Genomic DNA, 27,915 nt, shown 5'->3' on the forward strand with positions numbered 1-27,915 from the left:
TATATATATATACACACACACACACAAGTACATACATACATATATATACATACGTACATACATATGCACACACATACATATATGTATACATACATACATACATATGCACACACATATACATATATGTATATATACATACATACATATGCACACACATATACATATATGTATATATACATACATACATATGCACACACATATACATATATGTATATATACATACATACATATGCACACACATATACATATATGTATATATACATACATACATATGCACACACATATACATATATGTATATATACATACATACATATGCACACACATATACATATATGTATATATACATACATACATACATACATATGCACACACATATACATATATGTATACATACATACATACATACATATGCACACACATATACATATATGTATATATACATACATACATACATATGCACACACATATACATATATATCTATATATACACATATGTTTATACACACATACATATATATGTATATATATATATATATACACACATATACACACATACATACATACACACACAGACATATATAAAAAAGCACATTTGTATTAATAGTAGATGCTTTGGAATGAAAACAGCAACAAGGAGGCTCATTGTGATCAACCAACTGTCCCACTTGCACTCAGCACATTCAACTTAAATATATTATCTGAAATTCTGACTTGTGCCATTAATATGTAGGAATACATGTCATTATTTCCCTCAACCTCCCCCCAAAAAAACCATAGTAATAAATAAGAAAACAGGTGATTTGATTGGTCCATGAGGTAAAAATGTGAAATAAAAACAAAAAGACAAAAGATGCAGGAAAGGTGGAACTATTTCCAGAAAAGACTAAAGCAAGACAGCATGAATCCTCTCCTGAAAAGAAACACACACACAAAGAGATGCATCATTCATGCCTAATTGTCCTGTAATCTCAAAGCCACTTGATGGATGATTTGATATTTAGTGATGATTACTGCGACAATAAACTCAACAACCCAAAACATACAAGAGACAGTAAAAACACAAGCGTTAATCACACGTTTTTTTGTTGTTGTTTTGTTCCTACACTTGGATTTCCTCTGAAGCACTGACAAAAAAAAAAAGACGACCAAAACAAAAACATCCACAGACTGAGGTGCTAGAGGTGGGCGGGGTTTGCAGAGACAAAGAGAGTGGGTGTGTTAAGAGAGACAGTGATAACAGAGATGCTATAAAAGGACTGTCAGTTATAGAAAATGAGCAGTGCGTGTACGCTGGGATGGCACGTTAACTGCCACTCGTCCTAAATCAGGCAGGAATACTCGTCCTCATTTCTGCTACAAAAGAAAAGAGCACTTCAAGAGTCGCCACCGCCAACCCGTTTGGACAACCCTGGTTTGAATCTCACACACAAAAAAAATATCACACCTCCCCTGTTCATTATTGGTGTTGAAGAGCATGCAGTTGGCTACATATTGAAGCCTGAGTGGGTGGAATTGTCAACATTTAGGCTAAAAAAGAGCACTTCAACAATGACAGACTGCCCGTTCTGGATTATACTGGGCTTTAAAAACGAGTGCAGCTCCACAGCCAAATGTTAGGCTGTTCAAAGATGCATCAGTCTGAGGAGCGTGTGTGTGTGTGTGTGTGTGTGTGTGCGCGCGCGCGTGTGTGTGTGTGTGTGTGTGTGTGTGTGTGTTGAGGGGGGTGTGTGTGTGTGGAGGGGGTGCATGTTGCAATAACTGTAATGGTAAAAGCAGCACTTTTAGTGTTCAGCCGGCGATTGGCCTACCAGTTGCCTGTCTTTTCTGAGGAGGAGACGATTCATCAACAGACCAGCACATTTTTTGTTCTTTATGTTGAAAGTGGAGATTCACCTGCAAAGTTTCACAAACTTGAGTATTTGATCCTTAAACTATAAACTGCAATGTTGGCTTAGACGCTAATAGATTTTTCAGGTTTTTTTTTTTTTTTTTTTTAAACCAGTTGGCTAAATGACTGATTGTTTGCATTAGTGGCAGGCACAAATAAACATACCAGCCAGAATTTAACAGCATCATGTTAGACCAAGGTAATTATTTATTTATTTATTCATTTATCTATATATTGTTATCATGATAATCAGCTTGGTTGTTCCGCAAGTCCTTGAATCATCTGATTTCTTTCCATGTCATCGTCGTCTTCTTGTGATTGTCATCCATTCCTCCCTCCTGTTGTTTGCAGCACCTCTGAGACCGTCATACAGGTAGGCAGTGAGTTTAAGAATGATCACAAGTTTTATATAACTGGCTCTTACTGAACCAGCAGGACATTTTCACAACATCCAAATATGAGGCAAAAGGTCTCTTTTCCTTCATTGTAGAAACAGAGAAGAGAAGAAAGAAGAGGGGGAGTGAAGGGAATGGTAGAGAGGACACCTCTCAGAGGCTCTGCGCCCCCAAAGGCCCAATGTGGGCTCAGTCCAGTCCAATCTGGCCCCGGCTAACCTTGTTTGTTCAGCCAAATCCAAGCAACTGGGATCCAGACCAGGATTTTAGAAGAGTGCTTTAGATCCCTGGTTCTCAAACTCTGACCAGGCATCGTTCAACTCCATGAAGATCATCTTAGCGTACTGTTCATAAGGCTTGCCTGTAGCCTGCAGGAGATAACCAGAGAAGAATGTGTGGACAAATCAAACCAACAAAGAATTCACAGGTACTTAAAAAATGACTGGTCCAGTAATTGATCAGTTGATTGTTAGAAATAAGTCGGGTTGATTGGAATTTAAGTCAGTGTGTAAAAACATTGAATGGTTCAAGCTTCACAAATTTAAAAACTTGATGCATTTAACATTCAATCATTCGTATTTAATTTACCTTTATTATAAGGTTTGGACTAGTTGAAAGATGAAACACTGCAGGTACTTCCTGGGCATTTGTGATCGCATTTCTCATGTATTTCCAGATTTATTACAAAACAATCAACAGATGGATGGATGAAAATAATCAGCACTAAGATCGTTCAAGGTTCCTGTGGTGCAAAAACAATGTATGGCGTAATATTCTACCTTATCTGGATGGACGACCAGCACAGCTTTTCTGTAGTATTTCTTCACCTGGTCGGGTGTCACCAGGTCGGCCATGCCCACTGGCTTCCAGCGGGTTTCACCCTCCCACAGCACTGTGTGCAGAGTTGACAGCAATGCCCGGATGTTTCTTTCCTTCCCCTCAATCCAGTCCAGGATCTACAGCAGGACAAGAAACAGGGCTTTAGTGCTTGAAATAGAATTACAGGTCAACAATACTGACACTGGTGTCCAAGCATGGACAGCTTCTTTCTGTGGAAATTTTGGAACAAAAGATATACCCCTTGATAACATCAGCCAAAGAACTTGGATGTTGGTCTCTCTTAACTTGTCTTTGCTTGCTATAAACATAGATCTTTGTATTGCTGTTCAGATTGGGGAATACTACATCCATTATCAATGTAGGTATAGTCAATCTGTATTGTTACCTGTAATTTAAGTGGATCCATTTCTTTTGTCATCTCCTGTCTCCTCATTTCAGCAATGGTCCTCGGCTCCTTTTTATCAGACTTTGAGGAAAAACCCTGAGTTGACAGCAGGTCCCCAAAATCATCCTCTTTTACCTTCGGCTTAGGGCCTGCATTACAACACAGCACAGGAAAAACAAAGGATTAAAAAGACGAATAATGAAGAAGACTGGAGAGATTGAAAAAAAAAAAAAAAAAAAAAAGCTTCACATCCACATTATGAAAATGTAAAATTTGTTGTAGTTTTGTCACATCATTGGAAGGAAAGCTGTGATTTCTATTCAGTTTCTCGTACCAAATCCGGGCCCACGAACTCCTCTCTCCTCCCTGCCCCCGATGACACTGGAGAAGTTGAGGTTGTAGTTTGGTTTAGTGGGCTGCACTCCAGCAGGCTGGGATGTAGATGGTGCTTTAGGTGTAGACCCAGATCCAGACTGCCAAGTTTTGTTCTGGGCTGAGGCAGGTCTTCCAGGCTGCCATTGCTGAGCTTGAGGCTTAGCGGTGGAAGAAGAGGAGGATGGAGCCTTCCCGATAAATGAAGGCCCGGAAAAGTTACTGCTGGTCGAACCTGGACAGACCAAGGTTGACAATTAAGAATCATCCATCACTTTCGGTAAAATCAGACTTGTAAATCAGTATCTGCACTGTTATTTTGTATTTTTAGGTGCCCGTTATTTGTTTCTTACCTGGTAAATTGGATCCCAAGTTTCCTAAATTGGCAAAAGGATCGAAGGTCTGAGACTTGGCCTTCGCCATCGATGACATACCAGAAGCTACAAACACACAAAGTATGCGTCAGTAAGTATGAGTATGAGTAAGTGATCAAGAATGTTAACAGCAAATATTATCACGATGTCTTAGCCTACATTGTTGGCAAATGACAAAATAAAACAAAGAATTTCTGCTCTCCATTAAAGTGCCTTTTCACTTTCATTTCAGCTGCAAGCCTAAATGCAAGACCTCTTGATGTAACCTGCCTGTGCTGCTGTAGGCTGGTTTACTGGTGGTGGAGCTCATACCAGCAGATGTGCCAGCTGCCCAGCTGTCCCAGCCACCCAGAAGGTCTGGTTGACTAGCAGATGATGTCATTTTAGGAGCATCGTTCACTAGCTTATCTGTTAAGAAAGAAAAACGCAAAACATCCACAGTTAAATTTGTCAGCCTCATCAGTGGCAAAAGAATTTCCTTTGATGTGGGTTTATTTTCTCATTTCAGTGTCTAGTAAAATAATAATTAGAAATTATATGCTTTTTCTCACAACATTTCTACACATGCCATGAACAAACAGAAGCAGGAAGAAGAAAACCTTATAATACCTCTCCTTATCATAATCTTGTATATGAGGAATCTACTTGACTTACTGAGGTTGAAGAGGCTGGTGTTGGAAGCAGGAGTGGGGTTACTGTGAGCTGAGCTGAACCCGCTAGTGGCAGAACTATCAGAACCCAACAAGTCCCCAAACAGGTCGGGTCCGGAAGCCTGTCGAGATGAGCCCACACTGGAGCCAACGCCAGAGCCAGATCCCATCCCAAATGGATCAAACAGGTCGCCCATGGCTGCAGCACAGACATGGCGATGGAGAAAAGTAAAACATGACATTGTATATTTTTTCAATATTAATGCACTCAGCATCTATCAAACTTTGATCCTTACGTTTTGACTCCGGTGTCGCCGCAGTGGGTGGCCCACTAAAGAACAAGTCTTCCTGCACTACTCCTGTATGTCCAGCAGGGGGTGCAAATAGGTCATCGAGGAGGTCACTGTTACTTGAGGCGGCTTTCATGCCACCCTGGACTCCTTGATGAGGAGTTGAGGAGGAGGAGATCGGAGGAGGTTCAGGGTCAGAGTTCAACCCCAAGAGATCAGCTGTGTCACCAGCAGCTGGCTCACTTGTGGCGGGAGGGGGGTTCTGCGGAAAAGATCAACACAAAGACGAGGACAGATGAATGGAGTCCGCAAAATCTGACGTTTCAACTGGTGCAAGTACACAGTCATATCATCTTCTTCCCTACGCTAATCTTCCCACCTGGAAATCAGCATCAAACAGAGGTTCGCTGGGGTCTCGAGACAGAGGCTCCCCACTCGGGCCAGAGTAAGAGTAAGACTCTCCTTCTGATTGATCACTCAGATCTTCATTTTCATGCATGGACCCTCCTCCTTGGCTGTCAGAGGCATCCTGATGGCCACTAACATCTTCAAATAAAAGTGAAGGGAACTTGGTAAATGAAGTGGTTTGAGATGAATTTATAAATTAGAAAGATCACAAAAAGAGAAATACCCTCCCCTCCCTCAGAAAGGATCAGAACCACTACACTATAGGAAGGAAGATTAAGACCAGCATATTATAAAGAGGCAATACCTTCCCAATCCAGTGTCTGGAAGAAGTTATTGGCGTTGGTGTCAGCGCTCACAGGAGATTCTGTTTCTGTGGCGTTGGAATTTTCTGGGGTCTGAGCCGGCTGAGGCAACTCTGAGTCGTAAAACGCTGAAGAACCTGGCAGACGAGGCAGTTCTGGTTTACCTGTAGTCGTTATAATTCAATCTTTAGTTCATATATTCATGCACATCGGCAAAAGAAAAACAAGTCAACAGGAAACTTGCAGGAAAGCAAAAGTGCTAAGATCCATAACACTTGCTAAGTACTATAAAATTACCAAATTTGCTGAGTATTTCCTGCTGCTCATCACGCGAGGAAAAAAGGATTTTGGGATTGAGGCCCTTGGTTTGGAAGCCCTCCCATGGTGGGGGCTTTGTGGTGGGTCTATCCCTGGGCTCCACTTCGATGTCCAAGTTAACCTGGAACAAGTCTGGATACTTTTCCTGAATGTCACAGGCATCCAGGTCGTACCTGACAAAAAGAAAGGGTGGATTAAGTGAGGGAGAATTTTCTATTAACATTCGTCATTTATTAAAAATAAGAAATGTGTTGTAATTTTTTTTTTATTTTAGGCCTCTGTGCTGTAGCTGAAAAGTCACAATGTTTTATTTCAGTTCGTATTTATATACGATGACCGTTTTATTGACCTATATATGTTAATCTGACTCAACTACTGTCCAACTGTACCTGGCCTGTTGTTGCGAATAAAACTTCAAATTAAAACCTTTTCATAATGAAACAAGTATCTTTATTCAGAAGCTCTGCATGGCTCAAATATTGCATACATACTTGGCAAACTTCACAGTGGTCGCATTTCTGGGGACAAATCCTGTGTGGAACTGGATCTGAAACATCTTCATGGATGCCATCTGAAAGAAACCAGTGAAGAAATTCAAATTCTGTCTACATTTGCTTTATTCTCAAACTGACTTCCCTTTCAATGTATTAAGGTGATACAGCTGAAAACCCATTTTCCAAATATCGTTTTTCCAAAGTGTCTGGTATTTTTTGAGGACATGTTGCACTCAAACTTGCGTGAGTTGGTACCTTAGCCTGTAGACGTCCTCCCAGTGTAGATCTAGCATGATAGATCACCACCAGAACATCTCCTTGGACAGTCACATTTAGGGGAATCTCTGCCCTCCCATCCTCTATCTTGAAATCCCTGGAAATAGAGAACATATTAGATTTTTTATTTTCCTAAAAATGGAAAGCAAACTGGCATTCTTTTGTGCCCAAAACTTACTTCATCCGGTCGTATTCCTGCGATGTGGTGAGGACCCTCTCATCTCCAACGTAAACTTCGCAGAACGGCCGGCAACCATTACGCTGCTTGTTGAATAGTGGCACAGGTGTCATGGTGATGGAGCGAATAATAATGGGCTTGCAGTGAGGGATGATGGGCTCCTCCGCCATCATGTCACACATGTACTCAATATACCTGTCAAAAAAGATGGCAATCCAGTCATGTACGAAGTGTAAACAATGAATGCCTTTGGATAAAACAGTGTGTGTGTGTGTGTGTGTGTGTGTGCGTGTGTGTGTGTGTATACCTCTTGTGTGAGGGGGCTATGCCAGGTGGGCATCGTTTCATGGAGAACATGTAGACAGCAGCCTCAGCTGTGGTGAAAAGACGACAGAAACACAGGAAGGAGCACACCGCCACCGCTGATGCTGCCCTGCCGTCCTACAGAAATATTGAGGGTAACATTGAAGAGCATTTTGCGGTCTTTCCATTTACTTATTATGCACTTATTTTTTCACCTTAACATTCCCACAGAAGATGATACATACCAAACAGTGCACTATACAGATGTTCCTCTGGTCCTGTTTGAGCCATAGATGCATGTTCTTACAGACACTGTAAAGACTACGGAGATTGGGAGCACGGCGCACCTGCCAGTTACACTCAGAAACCTACAAAAAGAGACACACAACTCAATACAACAAAAACGCAACACAAAAGTGACAAATAAACCGACTTCAACAATAGATAACACTGTGGCAATAAAAAACAGATTTGACAAAAACAAAGCCACGATTGACTGATAGATAGATAGAAAGATAGATAGACAGATAGATAGATATCTGTCTAGACAGACAGACAGACAGACAGAGACACACACATTACCCTGTTATGGAAGCGAGACGGCCTGTATGATCGTTTGGACAGGTTGTAGACAGCATAGTGGCCAGCATGACGGGAATCCAAGAACAGTCGAACATCCTCAATGTTGTTCTTTATCGCAGACTCCACCCCCTCAGCTGGGAATGACATGACTACACAGAGACACACATTACAATTACTATAGCAAATTTTTTCAATTACATCATTTTCTGACAGGATTATCTTTGATATGATTTTTTTTCATAATCAAATACAGAGTGATTACAAAGTGCATTCAAAGGAAATGTAAATAAGGCACTAAAAGTAGGTTACCGAATTACACAGTTGGGAGCTCTTTTGCATACCTGCTATTCTGGAGGTGATGTACGATATATCCAGATCGCCTTTGGCATAACTGTTAAAAAAAAAAAAGAAGAAAAAAAAAGAAAAAAAAGCAATAATGAGAAATTGCATACAAAAAAAGTGCATACAAAATACTTTAGAAAGAACAATATATATGAATCCCTAAAGAATAATTATGACAAAGAAGTTCTAGGAAACTGCAAAAATGCCTTTGTTACAAAAAAGACATGATAAGATTGTGGTTAATCGCACTCAGGACATTTCTGAAGTACACTAGATCAATAAGCCAAGATCAACACACTCACAAAAAAATGAAAATAAACAAATAATCAAAATGTGATAAATATAAATTACCCCAATTTGGTTCAAATAAATCTAGTCCACAAAGACTGAGTAGAGCTTTCATTCTTGAAACTTTGAAATATACATAGCAGGTGCATGTTGTCACTCAGGCATAATCTCAGGATTTGTCTTATTTGTCAGGAGTTGGCTTTTAGGCAGTAAATTGATATACAACATGGGTTTCGTTGGATTATGTAGCAAAACAAATTATATTGGAGCAATGACCATGGTATGTAATAACAGTACAACACACAGTCCTTACTGTACATAAAACTTTAAACACACAAACAAACTGTAGGTCAAGCAAAAACAAAAAACAAAAACCAAAAAAAAAACCACAAGAAAGTGATCTATCTACACTGATGATGCTCGCTTCTATCTATGTAATGTTAGGGAGCATGTTATGAAGATTAGGACACATAAGTAGCTGAGATAGAGGTTTAGTAAGCAATGGAGGCAAAACAACAATTTTCTTAACAATTCATAAATTCACTTATACACTGAAAGAATATTTCCTGCTTTAGTTTTGCTGGTTCTTAATGTTTCCAAAATTACCCAGATTTGTAAGATAGACATTTTTTGCCTTACTGGTTCAAATTTTGTCAACCATTTAAGAATCCTAACTTGTTATTTTGTTGTTCTTCTGTGTTTCTTCTAAATCAAAGTGTGGGTGCTTGATTGAGGAGCAAGAGTTGAAATAAAAATGGCGCCGCCAACTCAGTATTGCTGATGTAACTGCAATTATATGACTCTTCAGCTCACAAATCAAGATACACATTTTGTCCACTCACATCATGCTCTGCATATTAAATGTGTGATGTTAGCGTCAGCAAGCTGCCATGATAGACACAACAATAGGCTTAGTAGGGTGTCTTTGTCTAAATCAAACACAAACTACAGGAGCCAGCAGAGCAGTGCATGAGTGGTACGCTTCACCGACCCATATTTACCTTGGATTGCTAGGTGTTGGACACATAGTGGGACCATGAAGGATTGGGACAGAGAAAAGAAACAACAAAAAATAAACAAAATGACCAAACAAATGGAACAAACTGATGAGAGATGGGCCAAATGAAATGTTCAACTTCAAAATACAGAGTGGCTCTGAAAGGGAATAGAAAGGGAATATTTAACACATGGTGGGTACAGACAGGCCGTCTGTCTGTATGTATTACTCTCAGTGATTTCTGTATTGTCAGCAATATTGTATTGCAATGACAGTGGTTGATTTACAAAGACTTCCAGAGAGATTAGCTGAAATTAGATTATTTTCTTGCTTTAGATTCACCATAAATGCAAGCCTGCCATTATACTCAAGAACTACATCAGATCTCAAAGCAATAAATTCTTCCCTTAATAAATAAATATGAGGGCAGGGTTAGTATGAATATGGTGGAAATCCATCTACATTTAGATTATCTGAATGCAACTGTAACGAAATTGAACGGTCAACAAACTTGAAATCAAAAGAGCATGATGAAATGTTTTGGATTAAATCATTGTACTGTGTACTAAGCCAAATACGGTAGTGGTTTAAAGACTTAGTTTAGTAAGCTTCTGAGAAGGTACAGATATACACATTACAACTATGACTTCATAACATGTCCATGTTATGCCAGTAAGGTGATAGAGGACCAAGGTGATCGATGACTAAAACACAAACTGTAAAACAATTCAGATGACCTGAAAATTACGAACAGCACACGAATTGATGCAACAAGGAGAACCACGTTAACTATGAACAGCTTACCTGGCTACTGACTGGATGACCTTAGAAGAAGTGTCCTTTATGTTGGTCAGGAAACGCTCGGTTCCTCCCCGTAAGATATCCAAGAGACCACTGCCAGACTGATCGGGATCGTAGATGCCTGTAGGAGTCACAAGAAAAAGAAGAGAGAACACCAGTAAAGTTAGCAACGCTTAAGCTCTTTGGGTCAGAAAGGATAAAGGACATTTAATGAAGACTGTAAAGCTCTATGACTGAGCACATATCTGCCTCACGGATGGACCACAAGATATAACACAGGGATTAAAGCTGATCTGAATGTGAGGTTGTTTTATCAAGTAAGGTTAAATACAGACTATATTTTAAGATGGTACTTTTTAAGTCCACTTGTATGCTAATAATGAGGAACTGCCTGATGTTGGGAGCAAAAGAATGTGAATTGACATTTATTAGCCAGGTTATGAATGAGCCGGAGACCACAGCCACTCCTCAAGGAAAGAGCAAACACAAGTCGGTCTTTCGACAGATGGTTGACCGGATGCGCTGAAATCCTCTTAATGGACAGTACACAGCCTGTGCAAGTGTGAGTGAGTGAGTGAGTGAGTGAGTGAGTGAGTAGGGTAGTAGGGTGATAAATTAATGCAGGTCAACTATCAAATACCAGTATGTTGCCTGAGGGTGTGAAGTTTGTTTGTGGCCTCTTTCTCTTGTGCAGGTTCATACACAATAAAAACTCATTAAGTGAGTTTACCAGCCGTCAATTACACAAAGCCACAAGTGAGCTTCTTGACCTCTTAATTGGACACAACACTCTTTAAAAGTAAATTATATGTTATTATTCAATGAGGATATTTCCTCCAAATTCGTTATAGTATCACATGATTTGTGGGTAAACATGAGTTGGATTTCAACAAAGCTAAAGTGTTGACTGTTGACCTTTGAAATTCATAGAGGTTGTTGTACCAGTGTGTGTATTCTGTCAATAGCGGGTGATCATGGGTGAAGTAACGGATTACATGTTGACATGTGTGACTCTCAATATGGGAGATGGGGTGGGGTGTGAGGGTGGGAACAACACCTGATCCAGCAATGATCACAATTCTTAATTATTAGTGAGCCGATATGGAAAATATAATAAAAGAGCATCAAGTATTATCAACACAATGCAACATTAATTACATTATTTTTCTCTGAAAACATTAAAAAAAAACATTTTTAATAAGAAATCAAGATGCACTGAGAATTGACTTCAATGTTTGAATGGTGCTGTGAAATGCCTGAGTTGTCTGACCTCTAGTCTAGGGACTGTGTGTCTGCTGATCTGAATCACGACCACAACCTAAAAAAAACCTTGACCATCATAATTATATACCATAGTAATCACAAACAAAAGGGTTGAAAAAAAGAATCTGAAATGAAGTATCTCCCATAACACATGTAACACATTCATGGCTATAAAAGGGTTTGGGATGTCCTTCAGCAGAACCTCATTTCAGGTTTCAAATTCACCTTCGGCACCAACATGAAATGAAAAACTATATACTACTCGAAAAACTATTGTAACAGCCAATCAAGTGTTTGTCTGTATGACTGTTATGAACATTATGAAACCACTCTGAAGTTGACTGTTAACCTTTTGGATATATAATATTATCACATTATTGTTGCTTGTACCGACATTTGTGCAAAATACTGTCATAGTCGGGTAATAAATCATTGCGTTTGGGCCAAAAACTTTACAGTGACCTTGATGTGGGACCACAGAATTCTAATCAGTTCATCTTGAGTCCAAGTGTGCCAGACGTAATTAAATTCCCCCTAGTTGTTCCTGAGATGCCACGTTCAATAGAACAAGATGGCTGGACGATCAGACAAGATTATGCCTCCGACTACGACGGATGTCACAGGTGAAGAGTCAAACAAATCTGCAATCTTTCAAACAAATGATGATACCAAAAACAAATTCTTACCTGCGCTGTTGTGGACGTTATGGATCTGGGTGGGCGGCTGGGCTCCGTTGTTGCCGAAACCTCCGTTCTGTTCCAGCAACTGCAGACATTCATAGCCATCATATACTGGACGCCAACAGTAGTATGTGCTCAACATCATGAACAGGAAGATAAACAGAGTGACAAAAATGTAAAAAATCTGGCTGTATTGGATCTTTTTCCCTGAGACGTTAAAAACAAATGTTCGAATGAGGTAATAAGAGAGCTTCACAGAGAGAAAACAGAATCCTAAAAATTGCAAAGATCTTCATGAAAATAAAGGGGGTGAAAATTATCCTCTTATATGGAAAAAATATTTAAAAAAATAAAAGAAAAATTACATCCTTGAAGGAGTGAAAAGTAGTAAATGCCAGCCAGACTGCCACTAATTGTAGAACTGGAGGTGAGCATCAATCAAACACTGAGTACAATGTGAAACATTGTCAAATTAATTATCAAGAAAACAGTGTGAAACATTGCAAATATAGAAAAACGACAACAACAACAAAAAAAAAGGTTAATTTCAGACATGAAAGTTCAAATAAATTTCCAATTAGACATGAAAAGTCTCGTCTTGTCCCGGGGGGCAGTTTCCTCTCAAGTGTTTCAAATCCATTTGCTTCTTTCACACATTTTCTCCTCACACTCTTCTTGCCTCTATCTCACAGTCTGCCTTCTCATATGTCTGTGCAAGAAGCAGCAGAGGGTAGAAGAACCAGAGGCTGTAATCTCCTTATGTCCAGCAGGGAAACCCCTTCTTAGCCCTAATCAGATCAGCATTCGCCAAAATCAGCCTTCACGGCGCACGCGCACACACACACACACACACACACACACACACACACACACACACACACACACACACACACACACACACACACACACACACACACACACACACACACACACACACACACACACACACACACACACACACACACACACACACACACACACACACACACACACACACACACCGAGATTCAGTGATTCAGTTTAGTAGGAGAAAGGTTGGAACGGGGCATTGCATATCAAGACTCAATGAAGAAATTAGTTTGAAGCACCAACTCAGTCTGAGATTACAGTCATTGATGCAGTGTAGGATTTAAAAACCTATTTAATTGTAATGACATCTATATGTTGTCTCATCTGTCAATCAAATGGACATACATGTTTGCATGCCAAAGACAATAATGGCAGAAAAGTTTAAATGCTATTAACCAGGATTGAAACCAGCTTTACATAAATCACAACTTGGGCTGAGGACTTATCCATAAGTCACAGGATTTGTGGTGAGAATCATGCTGTGGCAGGGCACCCTGCATGTTTAAATGCTTTTCTATTCTAATTGTCTTAATCCGGTAAACCTGTGAAAAAAAAAAAGTGTTTTTTTTTTTTTTTTTGCCTTTTAACCCAAGATTAGTGATTGGCTAGTGTGGTTGCTTCATCTATCCTGCACTACTGTGCCTCTGTGTCTCTCTAGCCCCATTAGAACCATGCCAGCTGAGAAGAGAGGAGCTAAGGAAAGAGTATATAAGCTCTTTTGTGCCAACCACTGCTTTCAAGTGTGTTTGATGGTCGTGCGGCAGAGTGTAGGTGTGCATGCACTTTTACGCGCGCGCGCGCACACACACACACACACACACACACAAACACACACACACACACACATGCAGAGCAGAAGTAGTAATGTGGTTGGCCTATCAATAGCCTCTCGACAGGCTGGCTGACACTGACGATGTGCCTCCATGTCTCAGCCAAATTGTTCATTCGATAAACACTTTGTGAAATTTGCCACCTACTCCAGACCTACACTCAAAGCAGAGGACACTTAATGTATATAAATAACACACACATACACACACAAAAGTCACACACAGAGATACAAGCATCTGATTGCATTTTGATTGGGAGGGAAGAATTAAGGTCTTCATTTTCAAATTCAGGTTCGCATTGTTACTTTCCTCATATCTAGGATAATTAACTAATTTCTACATGCATAAATACACGGCAGGGGGTGGCAAGGCTCAGTGGCTGTTTAACAACCGAAGGATCTCTGGTTCAATCCTCACTTCTCCAGGTGACCATGTCCAAGTGTCCTCGAGCAAGATACTGAACCCCTAATTGCTCCTGATGACCCCAATGGACTGGCGACTCGTCCAGGGTGAACCCCACCTCTCACCCAATGTCAATGTTGTTTGATTGAGATGTTTCTATGTACATCTCAAATTTGGGAGCATTTTTCACAACAGCTCTGAACTGTCAAGCACACACCTACCTCTGTAATGGGAGACTTGGGGTTGACATTGCGTGCTGCTGCTATCTCCTGGAGCTGGTTGACCAACTCTGTAATCGACAGACGCTCCTCTGGGTTCACCTTCAACATGGAACCTGGACGGTAGGAAGAAGAAAGCAGACGATACATTGGAAGAAGGAAGAAAGAGGAGAAGTTGAAAGGAAAAATCAATTATATGAAATCAGATCTAATGTGGTCTCTAATTCTACAGCTAATAAACTAATTTTATTCAGTTATTTATATATACACATATATAACACATAATAATGACAGTGATTGGTTTAGAAAACTGTAATCTTCCTCCGCTATGGAAATTAGTAAGATAGAACAGAAGATGTAAAATTAGAGTTCATTATTCTATCAGGTAAGAGGCTAAAGCATGTTGCTGAATGGTGAAGGTGAATAGCACATATGACTGGCTGTGACTTCAAGGGTGGACGCATAAACAGACAGCAAAGACACAAGCGCAGCCTGCCGAGACTTACGTATGAGGTCATGATACACAGTGTACTTGACATCGTGAGGAGGAATTGAGTATTTCCCATTAACTATCTGCAGCTTGGCGCCATCCTCAAATGGATGCTGCTTGAAACACAACAAGTACAGGATGCATCCAAGGGCCTGCACGACACAGCAGAGACAAAGACAATAATTACTCAAGCTACTGTTTCCCCATCAACAATAAGACCCACAATTTCATAAAGTCTTAATCAACCCTAATCCTAAGAAGAGAGCAATCTTTTTCCCTAAGGAAGGACCATTACACATGTCACTGTAAATACACCCTGCTGACAGTAAATAGTATTGTTTTCAATGCTGACAAAATAATTACATCGTCTAGATTTTTCACACTGGATTAAAAATATATACAGCAGCCCAAATTGTCAGGTGTTGACGCTTGATTATCCTGACTTCAAGTAGACCTTTTTAGACCGACATCAGGGTCAGTTAGACCAGATATAGAAGTTGTCGGCTCTCATACGTGACTCCCCAATCAACAAAAATATCTGTACAGTGGCTGTAGTTGTTGAAAAGAAAGTAAAAAAGTCTCACCCAAATGTCTTGTTTCTCATTGATGGGGAAATTGGAGTAGAGATCAATCATCTCTGGGGTCCGGTAGGCTGGAGTGGTATTCCTCGTGATCTACAGTAAAACACACAAACAAACAAACAGACAAAAAAAGTAGATGTTGAACCACTTTGCTGTGTTGTGGTGAAGAAAACCACAGCCAAGTATAAATGAAATGTTCATTTAAGCCATTAACCCCAATTACACTCCTGAAATTATTAATACAATGCCCTGATAAGCTTGGAAAAGTATCATTTAAACCATGAATACTCCTCCCTCAAGCATCTGTTTCAAACAGTTACGCTGATGAACGCTCAGGTCAATACATTTAGAAACCATGATCTCAGTTGGGTTCATCTGTGGCGAAGCTGAGCGAATGGCATAAATATAATTAACCTGATTGATCAAAGCTTCCTGGACCTGCAGCCACTAATTCAATCAAAAGGTTTCTGGTTTTTGTCAAACAGCCTGACACAATCTCTGCCACGGATACAGTCGTGTGAATATTATGATTTGTGAAATTTTTTTTTGTGGCAATGTATTCTGTTAAAAAAAAACAAAAAAAACCAAACAACCTTACAATTATTTTCGGGAATGTAGGTAAACACTTTCTCAATCTTCCAGAAAACAAAAAGGAGATGATGAACTGTTGAGAGAGGGAGGGTCGAGCTCCTGATGCTCCCACTAATAAATCAATGCTTACTCCATGGCAGGCCACCACACATAAATCTATGTAGGGGAAGCTGCATAAGGGGAGCTCTGTTGTGTGTGTGTGTCTGTACCTCATCCTCCACCATGGACCTCTTCTGTGCTGACCAGCTGTAGTCAGGGTAATGTGACACTGTGGTGGCGCTGCCAAAGTCACATAGCTTGATGGTGCCCTGGTTACTAATCAAGAGGTTCTCAATCTGCAACATATCAAGAGAGTAAAAACAAACAGGAGTATTTATTTATGATACAACAGGTTACTTCCTTCTTTGGTCCTGCATATAATGGATGCTTAAATTATCCTTCATTCACTCAACCACTAAGGACAAACCTTGAGGTCTCTGTGTATGACTGGAGGTTTCTGTTTGTGTAAGTGCTGCACGGCGCGGCACGCCTGGTAGAAAATTTTCAACACAGTGTCACATGATAGAGGAGCCCTCTGCTCCACCCGCCTTATAAAGTCCACCAGCTGACCTGAAGCAGAGAAGAGCGGCACACATCCACGGAGTAAAAAACAGTGAAATTAGTGTGCTATAAACAAAGAGTCAGACTGAACAGGGAGGAAGTAAGACAGGAAAAAGAACAGTTGAACAATTTCATCACCAGCACCCTTTGGTTACAGCTAAATGCCGGTAAATGATGCTGACGATTCCAGTTCCCTGTAGGTTCAGTTAGAAGACTGACAAAGCACTGACTCAGCAGTGAAGTAGTACACAGAGAAAGAGGTACCAGACAGAGTAGTACAAATGTCAACAAAACTAACAAAATTGAAGTTTCTACTTACCTTTACACAGCTCGGTGAGGATCAGGAACTCGGCCTGTCCGGTGTCTGACTCCTCCTTGCTGATGGAGGCTGCAGAGCAGAACTGGACCACATTGGGATGACCTGACAACTTTTTCTGTAGAGCCAGTAGGTAAAGGATCATAGAAACAAGACTGTGGTGTCGAGCTTGTCCTCAGGACATTTCAGACAACTCCAACAACGAAAATGTGTAAACTAAAACTACTACACATCCTGTGGTGTTAAGCGCCTGAGCAGTATGTCATCCAATAGCAACTTAGATGTAAAGAAAAATAACATATCAAAGAGGACATCTGAAAAGTCTCCATGGTGGTCCTGAATCTATCATCTTTTTATCTTGAAATGTCATGAGTTCGAAGTAAAATGTGGATTTTTCAGCCTCCATTTTGAACTGTAACAAAAATAAATGATAAAGGATACCATGAAGCAGACTTCCTGGATGATTTCCTTGTTCTTCTCTTCTTCATTAGACAGCAGCCTCTGAAACAAAAGCACATGTCAGTTTGCTATTGGTCTTAGCACGATGTTTTCATTGCTGTTTTTCATTCACTTTAGCTCCGTGTGAGTGTTTTGCTTTCATTTGCTGGGGATGCTTTCCTCTCCTTCATGTATAAAGAAACAAAACCATCTGAAACCAGGACCAGGACCAAAAAAGTGTGATACAAACTAAATTGTGGGCTTGCTGAACCAAGGCTTACCTTGAGGGCATAATCTTTACCGCTTCCCATGTCCTGGGCTTCATACACAAAGGCAAACCCACCTAAGAAAATTAGGAGATAGTCAGTTACACAGTTCACTACACCTTACCATGAATAACACATTAAAAAAAAATGCGCTCATCAAAAAAATTCAAAACAGAAAATGAAATGTATTAAGCATTGTGTGATACTTGTGATGAGTGGTGAAACCTGGTATGAAACTGGCCCTCTGATAACATCGCACATTTCTTCTACTGGTAAAGGTTAACAAATATTCTATAAATTTGGACCACAGAAAGTTGTCCTGGATGTTTTATTAAACAACTCTTGATTCTAATTTGCAATAAGAGTAAGACATTCATTGATTTTTCTCTATTCCCACTCCAGAATTTTAAAGTTTTCTTACAATATTCTTCTGGTAGGTCTTAACGGACACAGTGAAACCCTGACAGATGGTCCAGAATGATGTGGTGTGTCTAAGTTTTCAATCAACCTAAGACAACATGTCCTTCTGCTGCTCAGTGACCTTTAATGGCTACCCATGGCTGCCTGCCTTGAATCAAATTCATGTTATTAATCCTTGCATATGCAGTGACCTCTGAATCTGTTCCCATCAACTTGAACTCTATCGCATAACCTTAAATGCTCCCTCTCGTCCACTGCGTTCCTCCAAGGAACGTCATCTGGCAATGCCACCCTCACGACTCAATAATAAATCTCAGCCCAGGTTGTTCTGATTTGGGGCTCTTCAATGGTGGAACGAGCTATCAAATGCAGAGCAGAGACACCTCTCTCTCCAGCCTCACGACTCTCTTGAAGACTCCGTCGAAGAGCACCTCCTCTCACTGAGACCTTCGTCTGATCTCCTTCCATAATGAACAGATTTATCACTCTTACTCCACTGTCTCTTCCTGTAATGAAGCTTGTTAGTTGCTTCGTCTAAAGCGTTTTCCAAAAGACATGTACCTGGTGTACACACCCGCAAAACATTCAAACCACTGTATTATCAAGGGCACTACAACACAAACTATCTTTCTATCACAAACCCACTTATTGATCGTTGCTGAATATATATTGACTGAAGGTGTTGTGATAAGTGTTGATGTAGCAGCCAGCCAGCTATCAGGTAGGAGGACGGTATTTATTTAACCAGGAAAGTACCCCTCCCTTACTACAACGTATTTCCTCACATGAGCTCTGATTTATGAGTCCATTTCACAAGTTAACTGTGGCTAAACAGCATTATAGATCACCATCTGCTACCAAGTACCAAAGAATTCAGCTAAAATGTAGTGTTGAAGGCCAAAACCTTCACATTTCCTCTTGTAATGACTTGATTTTGAGACCTCAAATCTGCTGTGGTTGGTGCACACCAAATTTCAGTTTCAAAATTCTCCACCAGGTGTGTTTGTATAGGCTTCCAAAGCGTACTCTACAAGCCACATTCCACAGAGTCCAGTGTGAGGTTACCATAGTAATGTAAATCAACTACCAGAGGTGCTTTGCTTGGTTAAAAAAAAAGAAAAAAAAAAACCTAAATGGACAAACCCATGATTCTAATCTTAACAGATTAAACAGACTGGACTGCCCAGGTGTATTTACTTAGCAAAAGGCATGAAAAGCTAAAAAAAAAAAAAAAAAACAAGAAAAAAAAAAAACAAGAAATCAGAGCTAATCTGCTGCAGACAATTTTATGTGCAGGGCCACTGTTTTTTTTTTTTTAAATCATTTGTTACTTATTACCAAGCCTTTATAAAACAAATAAAAAATGAAAAACAAAACACGCCTCTTCATTTTGTCCAACCATATCAAAGGAGACGTTGATCTACTTGTAATAAATAACTACTGGAATATAAAATGTGTGCTCAGCATATCAAATCTTGCTGTGAATAAGGAGACCTCACTTTGCTACTGTTTCACCCATTGTGAGGGGGACATGACACCAAAAACACAAGAAATGACAAACAGGTGTCACTATACTTAAAAACCTGTTTAGCTCTGGATCGAGTGGCGAATCAGAGCTCAGTACTGAGGGGAGCTGCTTCCTGAACGTACTTTTTGACTGAAAAAACTTGTTATTGCCAGGAAAAACAAGAAGAAGAAGAAAAAAATCAAAGGACCCATCTGACCATCTGGTTACAGCTATTCATTGTATCCCCACGACAAAGATCTCGATGAGAGTCACAACAAAGACAGCTTTCAGGAAACCAGACGAGTGACTGAGAGGGCAGAGAGTTTGTGTTAAATGATCCTTTACCAACTCGATGGGTTGAAGAAATATTTTCTCTCTGATTAAACCAGGCGTCAACCATTGATCATTGTTGAGATTCCTTTCTTTGATTATGAAGGCAATAGTGTTGGAATTGAATTACATTTATTCATCAGTAACAGTTTTAGAAGTCATCTGTAATATTACACCCACAAAGTGTATTTTGCCTTTCAAGTACTTGCATAAAGGGGGTCTTGAACTCCCGGAAATGTATTTTCACCATCTTGAAACTTCTTTGTGAGTCCAGAATACAGAAAAAGCCAAACACATATATTTAGTATGAGACTAATGGCATCTCATGGCCACCAACTAAAAACAATAACAAATCTGTCCAAAAATGTCAAGAATAACTGTCTGGTATCATCCAAGTCTTCCTAATCCAGCTTTATGCTCAATATTCCACAAACACTTTGATTTAAGCTTAAAAGTAAACAGACTGTAACACTTCAGAGTACAAACAACCACAAGCTAATTAGTTACCTGAATGCACAAGCTGGTCACCCTCAGTGCGACTGTGAAAATATCAGAGCAATCAGCTGCACGGGTATTTAACATACTTGTCTACGAACTGAGTCATAGCTACATAACCCAGAAATGGTCGAGGGTACGCTGACTTCCGAAGAAAAGGAAATGATTCAGTTTCCCTGCACTTTTGTTGCATAACTATTTGCAGGGTTGTTATTTTTTTTCTAGCAATTTCCAATTCAACTGGACTGAGACTACTCATACTTTTTCAAAAAAAGAACCCGCAATCAAGAACATGCAAAAAGAGGAGAGACTTGCCATACTTCTTCCATTTCATTCTGTGGTTATGTCACTGTTTTTCCCATGATCATTACTAGAAAAATTAGTTTGTGGTAAGGTATTCATCTTCAAGCTGCTACAAATATAAATGTATATTCTGATATACATAAAATATAACTTTGATGGTATAGATACAATGAATATCAGATTAAAGACTCGTGATTGGTTGTGCTGCTGTATCAGATAATAACCACAGGAAAGCTTTGTATGTGTAAACCCTCAACCAGAGCAATGCATTGCATTTTAAAAAAATATATAAATCATATTTGAAAAATTTTAAACACTAAACTGGCAGCTTGACAAGCCACCTTGACGCACACATCAGCACAGCAATACATAAGATTCAAACACAGGGATGTAGACCAAAACTGGCCTAATACACTCTGCAAAGTAATAATAAATTAAGCTGTTGATAAAACATGTTTTTCCAGATGAAATTTAACATGTCTTGACCTCCCACCAGGCTTTCACTTGACTGACAGTAACAATAAAATTCGTACACCAACTCTTATAAACTATACAAAAAAAAAAAACTAGTACAATACTGATTTTTTTAAAAGCCATCCAATAAAAACATGGCAACATATTTAAATGAAATATATATATGTATAATAGCTAAGCAAGTAATCAGTTGATCTGTAATTAGTATAAATGTTTTACTTCATATAAAATTACCCAGAGAGATAAAGGTCTATTTAAGGAACCAATTACCAAGAAACCTGGTTATCTATGTCCTGTAAACATACATTTACTTCCTACTGAACAGCCTCATGCCAAATGAGAAAATTACTTTTGTGATTGACTTATCACTTTCCACCTTTTGTCGTTCATCAGTTCCTTATCACCTCAAACCATAGTCATCTTCATTAGATATAAATAGAGGGATCAGGGGGGGTAATACATCCTGACTCTGAACCCATCTCGTCATCACTGGATAAATCCTATCAAAGCTCTGATGATACTCAGAGTATTGTTGTCAACAGAGTATCACTATAGTGCACACATAAGGGATTTGATTACAATATTGCTTCTACAAACCCCTCCAATAAAAGGAAAGGGACAAAGCTTATGCAGTGTCGGTGCATCTTTATCATCAGTATCAATGAATCTTTTTGTGTGACAGTTCAACAAGGATAACTGGGGCTATGCAAACGTGAAAGTTCTGGACCTCCCAGCGTCAACGTTCCAGAACAGAACAAAAACACTGATTTAAAGTTACTGCTCTTTATATCTTGCCCGCAATAAGTCAAACTATCATCTTGTGTTTACTTTTTGACTATGCGCGGCACTTTCTTGCTTTAATGTCACTGACTGCAACGTTATGACATAACGTTAGCGGGTTAGCTTTTACAGCTAGCTAGCATACCTAGCCGCGCAGTGTGTAATTCCTAGTTCTTATTATGCTGCACCATCCTACCTTCTGCTATTACCCTCTTGATCCGCAGTTTCATGTCACCGAGTTCAACGAGCTGTCCAACGAAGTCATTCTGGTCCCGGCTGGCCGCTCCGGAAGAGCCGGGCCCGGCGAGGAAATCTAGCGCCGACTGGAACAGGGACATCTTATCCTGTTTCAGGCTCCCAAAAGCCGGCTCTAGACGTGAAAGTGGGGCTGCCTAAACCCAAACAGACTCAGCGGATAAACCCCACGGTAGTTTAGTCTGTTATAAATGTTTACAGTCAGGTGATACAATTCTTTCACTGAAAACAAACATCTTCTTCCTGCTGCTAGGTTAACGAGGCCGCCACCAACAGCAGCTAAGACTTCCGTGATGAATGATGACGTCAAAGTACGATACAGTCACGTGAAACAAAAAAAGCGTTTTAAATATGTGTGTACCATTAATTTGCCACGTGTCTGTACAACAATGTCCTTCAATTTCAGGCGAAACGTTTTGGATGTCCAGAATATCCACGTCTATGAGGCAGGTGGTACTCGGGAGGACGCAGAGGGGCAAGAATTAGATGTCGAGTGGCTCTTACTTTAATACTGAGTAACGCCATAGATGCTTTAAGTGATGAGAAGCACTGTGTATTTTTTATTACAAATGTATCATGCAGTCTTCATGGTGGAGAGAACTAGATTTCTCAAATAGGATCGCTATATGAGTGAAGATTGTTCTGTGTTCGTAGTAGAACACACACGTGTCTCTGTTTCTGTCCTTTGTTTGATGCCTAGAGGAAAGTCTTCACAAAATGATCAAATGTAAGGGTGAACCTCTCGCTGTGCTCTGTAAACAGACGCGTATTTACCGTATGGTCAATGTTGTGTGATAAAAGAGCACTAGTACGCCATCTACTGGAAGCGTGTGTTTAAAACTGGAGCTCTTTCTGTGCAGCAGATCTCTGTTTCTGCTCAGCCGGCATATCTTCTCTCTGCAAGCATCCTGTAGGCCTAAACAGAAAGTAATTCTGCCAGTGTTACGATGATTACAATGAAATCCTAAGAGTCCATATGAGGCAGACGCAAAATGTTGTGTGGTTGTTATTCTTTTGTTGTTGATTGTTTTTTCCATTCCACATTAAAATCCATCCATCCACCCATCCATTTTCTACTGCTTATCCTGTTAAGGGTCGCAGCTGTCTTTGGACTGTGGGAAGAAGCCGAAGTACCTGGAGAGAACCAACGCAGGCATAGGGAGAACATGCAAACTCCACGCAGAAAGATCCCATGCTCGAGCTGGAACTCAAACCCGGAACCTCCTTGCTGTGAGGCAACAGTGCTGACCACTGCACCACCGTGCTGCCCAAGGAAATATATATCATCTGTAAATATATTTTATTCCAAATACCAGTTTACATCCTCCTCGATGACTTATAATCAGCTCTGAAAAAAGCATATTGGTTGATGCCTAATTCAGAGCTAAATCATTTATGTGTCCCTCAAAAATTATGAGTAAAGAAGAAGACAAACATGGTCGGACCAGTTAATCAGTATTAAAGTGGTCCCCAAACTTTTCCAACTCAGGGCCCACTTTAAAGTCTCAAAAATTTTCACGGCCCACCTCCAATTCATTCATGATTGTGTACTGTAGGTCTGCATGCAGATCAGCTGTGAAAAATACTCTGGTCGTCTCAACAGCAGCAGGACACTGATTGGTAAATCCTTTAAATTTATATAAAGTCTTTATAATGTCTTGAAAACAAACAAACAAGCAAAATATGAAATACTGACCCTGTTTGAACACACAAATATCAAATGCCAATTAGCCAAACACCTCTGAGTTCAAGAGGTACCAGGAACTTCATGTTTCAAATTCAGGTTCAATAATATTCAGAAGTGTCATCTCGTATGACATTAGTTTTTAAACATCCCGAGCAACAGTTTCTAGGGATCCCTCCATGATCCATCCATCCATATTCTACCACTGATCCTGTTAAGGGTCCTGGGGGGCTGGAGCCTATCCCAGTTACCTTTGGGCTGGGGGCAGAGTTCACCCTGTACAGGTCACCAGTCCATCGCAGGGCCAACACATAGAGACAGACAACCATTCACACTCACAGTCACACCTACAGTCAATTTAGAGTATCAATCAGCCTCGTCCTCTCTTGATGTCTTTGGACTGTGGGAGGAAGCTGGAGTACCAGAGAGAACCCACACAGGTACAGGGAGAACATGCAGACTCCACACAGAAAGATCGCTTGCCCGAGCCAGGACTCGGAACCCGGAACCTTCTTGCCACTGCACCACCGTGCCACCTCTCCCTCCATGATGTTGGTGTAAATTTCTTGTTGTGATAACCTGAAGAAACAAATTGGGTTCTGACTATTTAACCAAAATCATTTGAGTTTTTACAGTGAAAGGCAAAACACAGTAACATTTCATAAATAGATAACAAAAAACACTCACAAAACAATACAGCAACTTCACAAAAACCATGCTGTGTTTTGTGAAGTTTCTTTTTTCTGAAATGTTGCTGTATTTTGCCCATTTCAATTACATCAGACACAGCTGCTTAAAATAAATCACACCTATTATTTCTCTTAAACTTGACTAAGGACTTGTAATTTACAGATATTTTCTGAACATGTTGTGGCTAACAAACTTAATTTTAAAAACTGTTTATGACCCTGTCTTTGCTGACATTTAAAATGTCGGCCAGGTGTTGCGCCGAGCATGAAGAGCACGAATAGTACCATCTGTTTAGACTAACTTTTAACTTTACAATGCAGCCATATTTGATAAAGATTGAACTTTTAAGTTGCAAATATGTTCCTTTAAAGTACTCCAGTCATGCCAAACTCAGACGAACCACTTTAAACAACTTCATCATGGAAATATCACACCCGTGTAGTATGAGTGGCGACTGTCTGTTTTGGCTGATGCTGTTATCAAGGCCTAACCACAGCAGTTTGATAAAGATATTAGACAAAACATAATGTGATAATATGGTGAAAGGCATGATAATGCTGTGCAATTACTAAGTGTTCCTTGTGTGATCACATTGTACATCACATCCTTTTGAGTTTCATAACAGAGGCGCTCAGGTTTCGTATGAGACCATGACCTCTACAATCTAAACTCTCGATCTCTTGGCAGCATTGAAGGTCACTGAGGCCACATTACAAAACAGTACCCCGTAAGACAGGTTTCAACATTTCTGTTAGCCTATTTGACCCAAGAGATGTAGTCCATACCATGCCAGATCATACACAAGTACCAAAGTCAAAATGATGATAATCTCTTATTGCTACAATGATGTCAGATATTTGACTCTCTGAAAATCTATTTTATTATTTCACACCAACTCACAAAAACAGGAAAATCGTGTGCGAGTGCAAGTTATTTATGTGACGTCATTCAAAGTGCTGGTCAAGCAAAAAGTACAGAAGTGGATATTTAAAAATGATTCATAATCGGATTCATTAAATTCCATACAAGTTTATTCAAAGTAATGACACAAATATATCAGACAGCGCTGAAACAAGTGAGTTAAAAGCAATGGATAAAAGAGCAGTCTTTAAATTAGTTTTAGAGATTTAAAGACTGCTCTTTTATCCATTGCTTTTAATTCATTTGTGGCTACATTTGGGTCAATGTGAAGTTCCAAAGCAAGCTGATAAACATATATGGAGGACAAAATTAACATATATCTATATGCAATGCAAAATGAATCACGAAAATCCTCTTATAATGGAATGGAGAAGTGTGTATTTGTTTTTTTCCCTCTATTTCTGAACGTGCATACTATATGTTTCTTTAGTTCGTGTCATGTTCAAATACATTTCATCGGCTGATAAATGTGAACTTTACAGAGGGGAAGGCGAAATGTAATCGATCGAGGCTGAACGGTTGAGTTGTGTTTTGAAGCCATGTCTACGGTGGCACATGTCCTCTACATTTTCAGCTTCGATTCCTTAAAAAAAAGCCTAAACGAAGACTACGGGTTGCTTATCTAAGTGGAAATAATTCATTATTTGCGTTTGCAATGTAGGACACAACTAAATTCTAATTTTCGTCACTGAATCGAAGTTGAGGTCCCCTGCCAGCGTAGTGGGTCGGTCATTCCTCTGTCTGATTGGTCACACCCCTAAAGTTTTCCTTCCTCCTCGCTGTCTGATTGGTCCATAAATCTTCGTCCAAGGTCTTAAAATTCTGCATACAAATGAGACTCCAGTTGAATGTGGGTGATACCCCTCCCATCCATAGACCGATCCGTCGGATGACAGTGGAGAGTATGAGAAGTACCAATCACAGTCCGACCATCGACTAGCATGTTTATCGAGTTCACGCCGCTCGCTTGTGCGTTCATGCTCGGGAGACGTTCAAGTCTTCTGAACTTTGCAGCAGTTTTTGAAATCAAGGTGGTTTAATGCGTGTATGTATTAATTTGCAAGAACTTTGAATCCATAAAAAGGGTTTATTTTATGATAATCTTATTGCATTTATTTATTTTTTAATCAAAAAAGCTGACCTGTAATCTACGGTGCTTGTTACAACCTATTTGAATGGATCATTTTGAAACGGATTTAGAGGCAATATTCTGATCACTAGTGATCCTCTGACAGCCTGATTAGACATTACAATGTCAAAATATCAAATACGGTATTGATTGAGTTTTATCTTTGAAGCAAACTTGGTTATGGATTTTAACTGCATCCAATGTGTTACATTCTATGATTTTTTTTTTTTTAAGTCAAATGCTAGTATCCAATGTTGTTCCTGGTGAATACCCTGTTATGTAGCTTCATAAACTGCAACAAGGGAAACTTGTTCGGTTTGTCCTGTGACTAAAAACAAGTCGCATTCATTTCATATTAACAGCATATGAACATCATACCACCAGAAATATGGTCGCCACAGACCATATTCCTAGTAGCCAATTACTTTATGCCAATAAAATCATCAAAGTCCTTCAGATGATAAATAAAGGGCTCACCAAAAGATGTGTTTGAAATTGAATGAAATTCAAGCACAATAAATATGAGATGATTCTTACAAAATACACCAAAAGACAATTTGAACATACAGTGGTGTAAAAGCTAAGATATTAAGTAGCGCTGCGAACCATTGAATTGAGTTTTAAAATCTGCTGCTGAATTTTGAAATGTAATGATTTTCAGTTTCAATGTAGCTGAAATTCTAAATTAAATTTCATTAAATACAACACAATCTCAGGGCTAAATTTAATGGGCTAAAATTAGATGTTTGGAGTAGCTATTTAATTTATTCAATTGAGATATATTATCGTTTATCTTACACTATTAAAAGTCACTTATACAGCGCAGGGTTTTAGAGGGAAAGTTGTTGCCTCCTTTTTTTTAACAATTTGTGCTCTTGAACGTCTCATTGTTGTAACGTCATGACGCTAGTGATATATC

General features: G+C 39.6%; 1 protein-coding gene across 3 annotated transcripts; it reads right to left on the reverse strand.

The window, feature by feature from the left end:
* Window positions 1-391: 391 nt before the first annotated feature.
* On the reverse strand, window positions 392-22,864 carry gak (cyclin G associated kinase). Of its 3 annotated transcripts, none has more exons than XM_086206683.1 (29): window positions 22,514-22,864; window positions 18,024-18,085; window positions 17,746-17,805; window positions 17,308-17,422; window positions 16,855-16,997; window positions 16,598-16,723; window positions 15,801-15,890; window positions 15,233-15,368; window positions 14,730-14,842; window positions 12,434-12,512; window positions 10,488-10,605; window positions 8,398-8,447; window positions 8,057-8,205; window positions 7,720-7,842; window positions 7,479-7,612; window positions 7,172-7,366; window positions 6,973-7,090; window positions 6,715-6,794; window positions 6,203-6,396; window positions 5,908-6,042; window positions 5,575-5,741; window positions 5,202-5,457; window positions 4,910-5,104; window positions 4,526-4,663; window positions 4,235-4,321; window positions 3,844-4,116; window positions 3,510-3,658; window positions 3,064-3,240; window positions 392-2,652 (listed from the first exon to the last, which is right to left on the reverse strand). In XM_086206683.1, the coding sequence occupies exons 1-29, from the start codon at window positions 22,653-22,655 to the stop codon at window positions 2,551-2,553; spliced, it is 3,906 nt and encodes a 1,301-aa protein (XP_086062809.1). In that variant the 5' UTR covers window positions 22,656-22,864; the 3' UTR covers window positions 392-2,550. The 3 variants fall into 3 exon arrangements, with proteins under 3 accessions (XP_086062809.1, XP_086062810.1, XP_086062808.1); XM_086206684.1 differs by having other exon boundaries at window positions 393-2,652; window positions 4,568-4,663; window positions 5,908-6,069; XM_086206682.1 differs by having other exon boundaries at window positions 393-2,652; window positions 5,908-6,069.
* Between the last annotated feature and the right edge of the window lie 5,051 nt (window positions 22,865-27,915).

This window comes from Aulostomus chinensis, chromosome 6 (assembly GCF_037954235.1).
Source record: "Aulostomus chinensis isolate RoL2024-O1b breed Wild chromosome 6, RoL_Achi_v1.0, whole genome shotgun sequence".
NCBI lineage: Eukaryota > Metazoa > Chordata > Actinopteri > Syngnathiformes > Aulostomidae > Aulostomus > Aulostomus chinensis.

Bases quoted from the DNA above. Each gene is read 5' to 3' on its own strand.
- gak (XM_086206682.1), bottom strand. From the start codon at position 22,655: ATGTCCCTGTTCCAGTCGGCGCTAGATTTCCTCGCCGGGCCCGGCTCT. The intron at 8,206-8,397 runs GTATGCAAAAGA...GTCTCTGTGTAG, and splicing joins CATCACCTCCAGAATAGCAG to TCATGTCATTCCCAGCTGAG. The intron at 5,105-5,201 runs GTAAGGATCAAA...TCTGTGCTGCAG, and splicing joins GGCGACACCGGAGTCAAAAC to CCATGGGCGACCTGTTTGAT.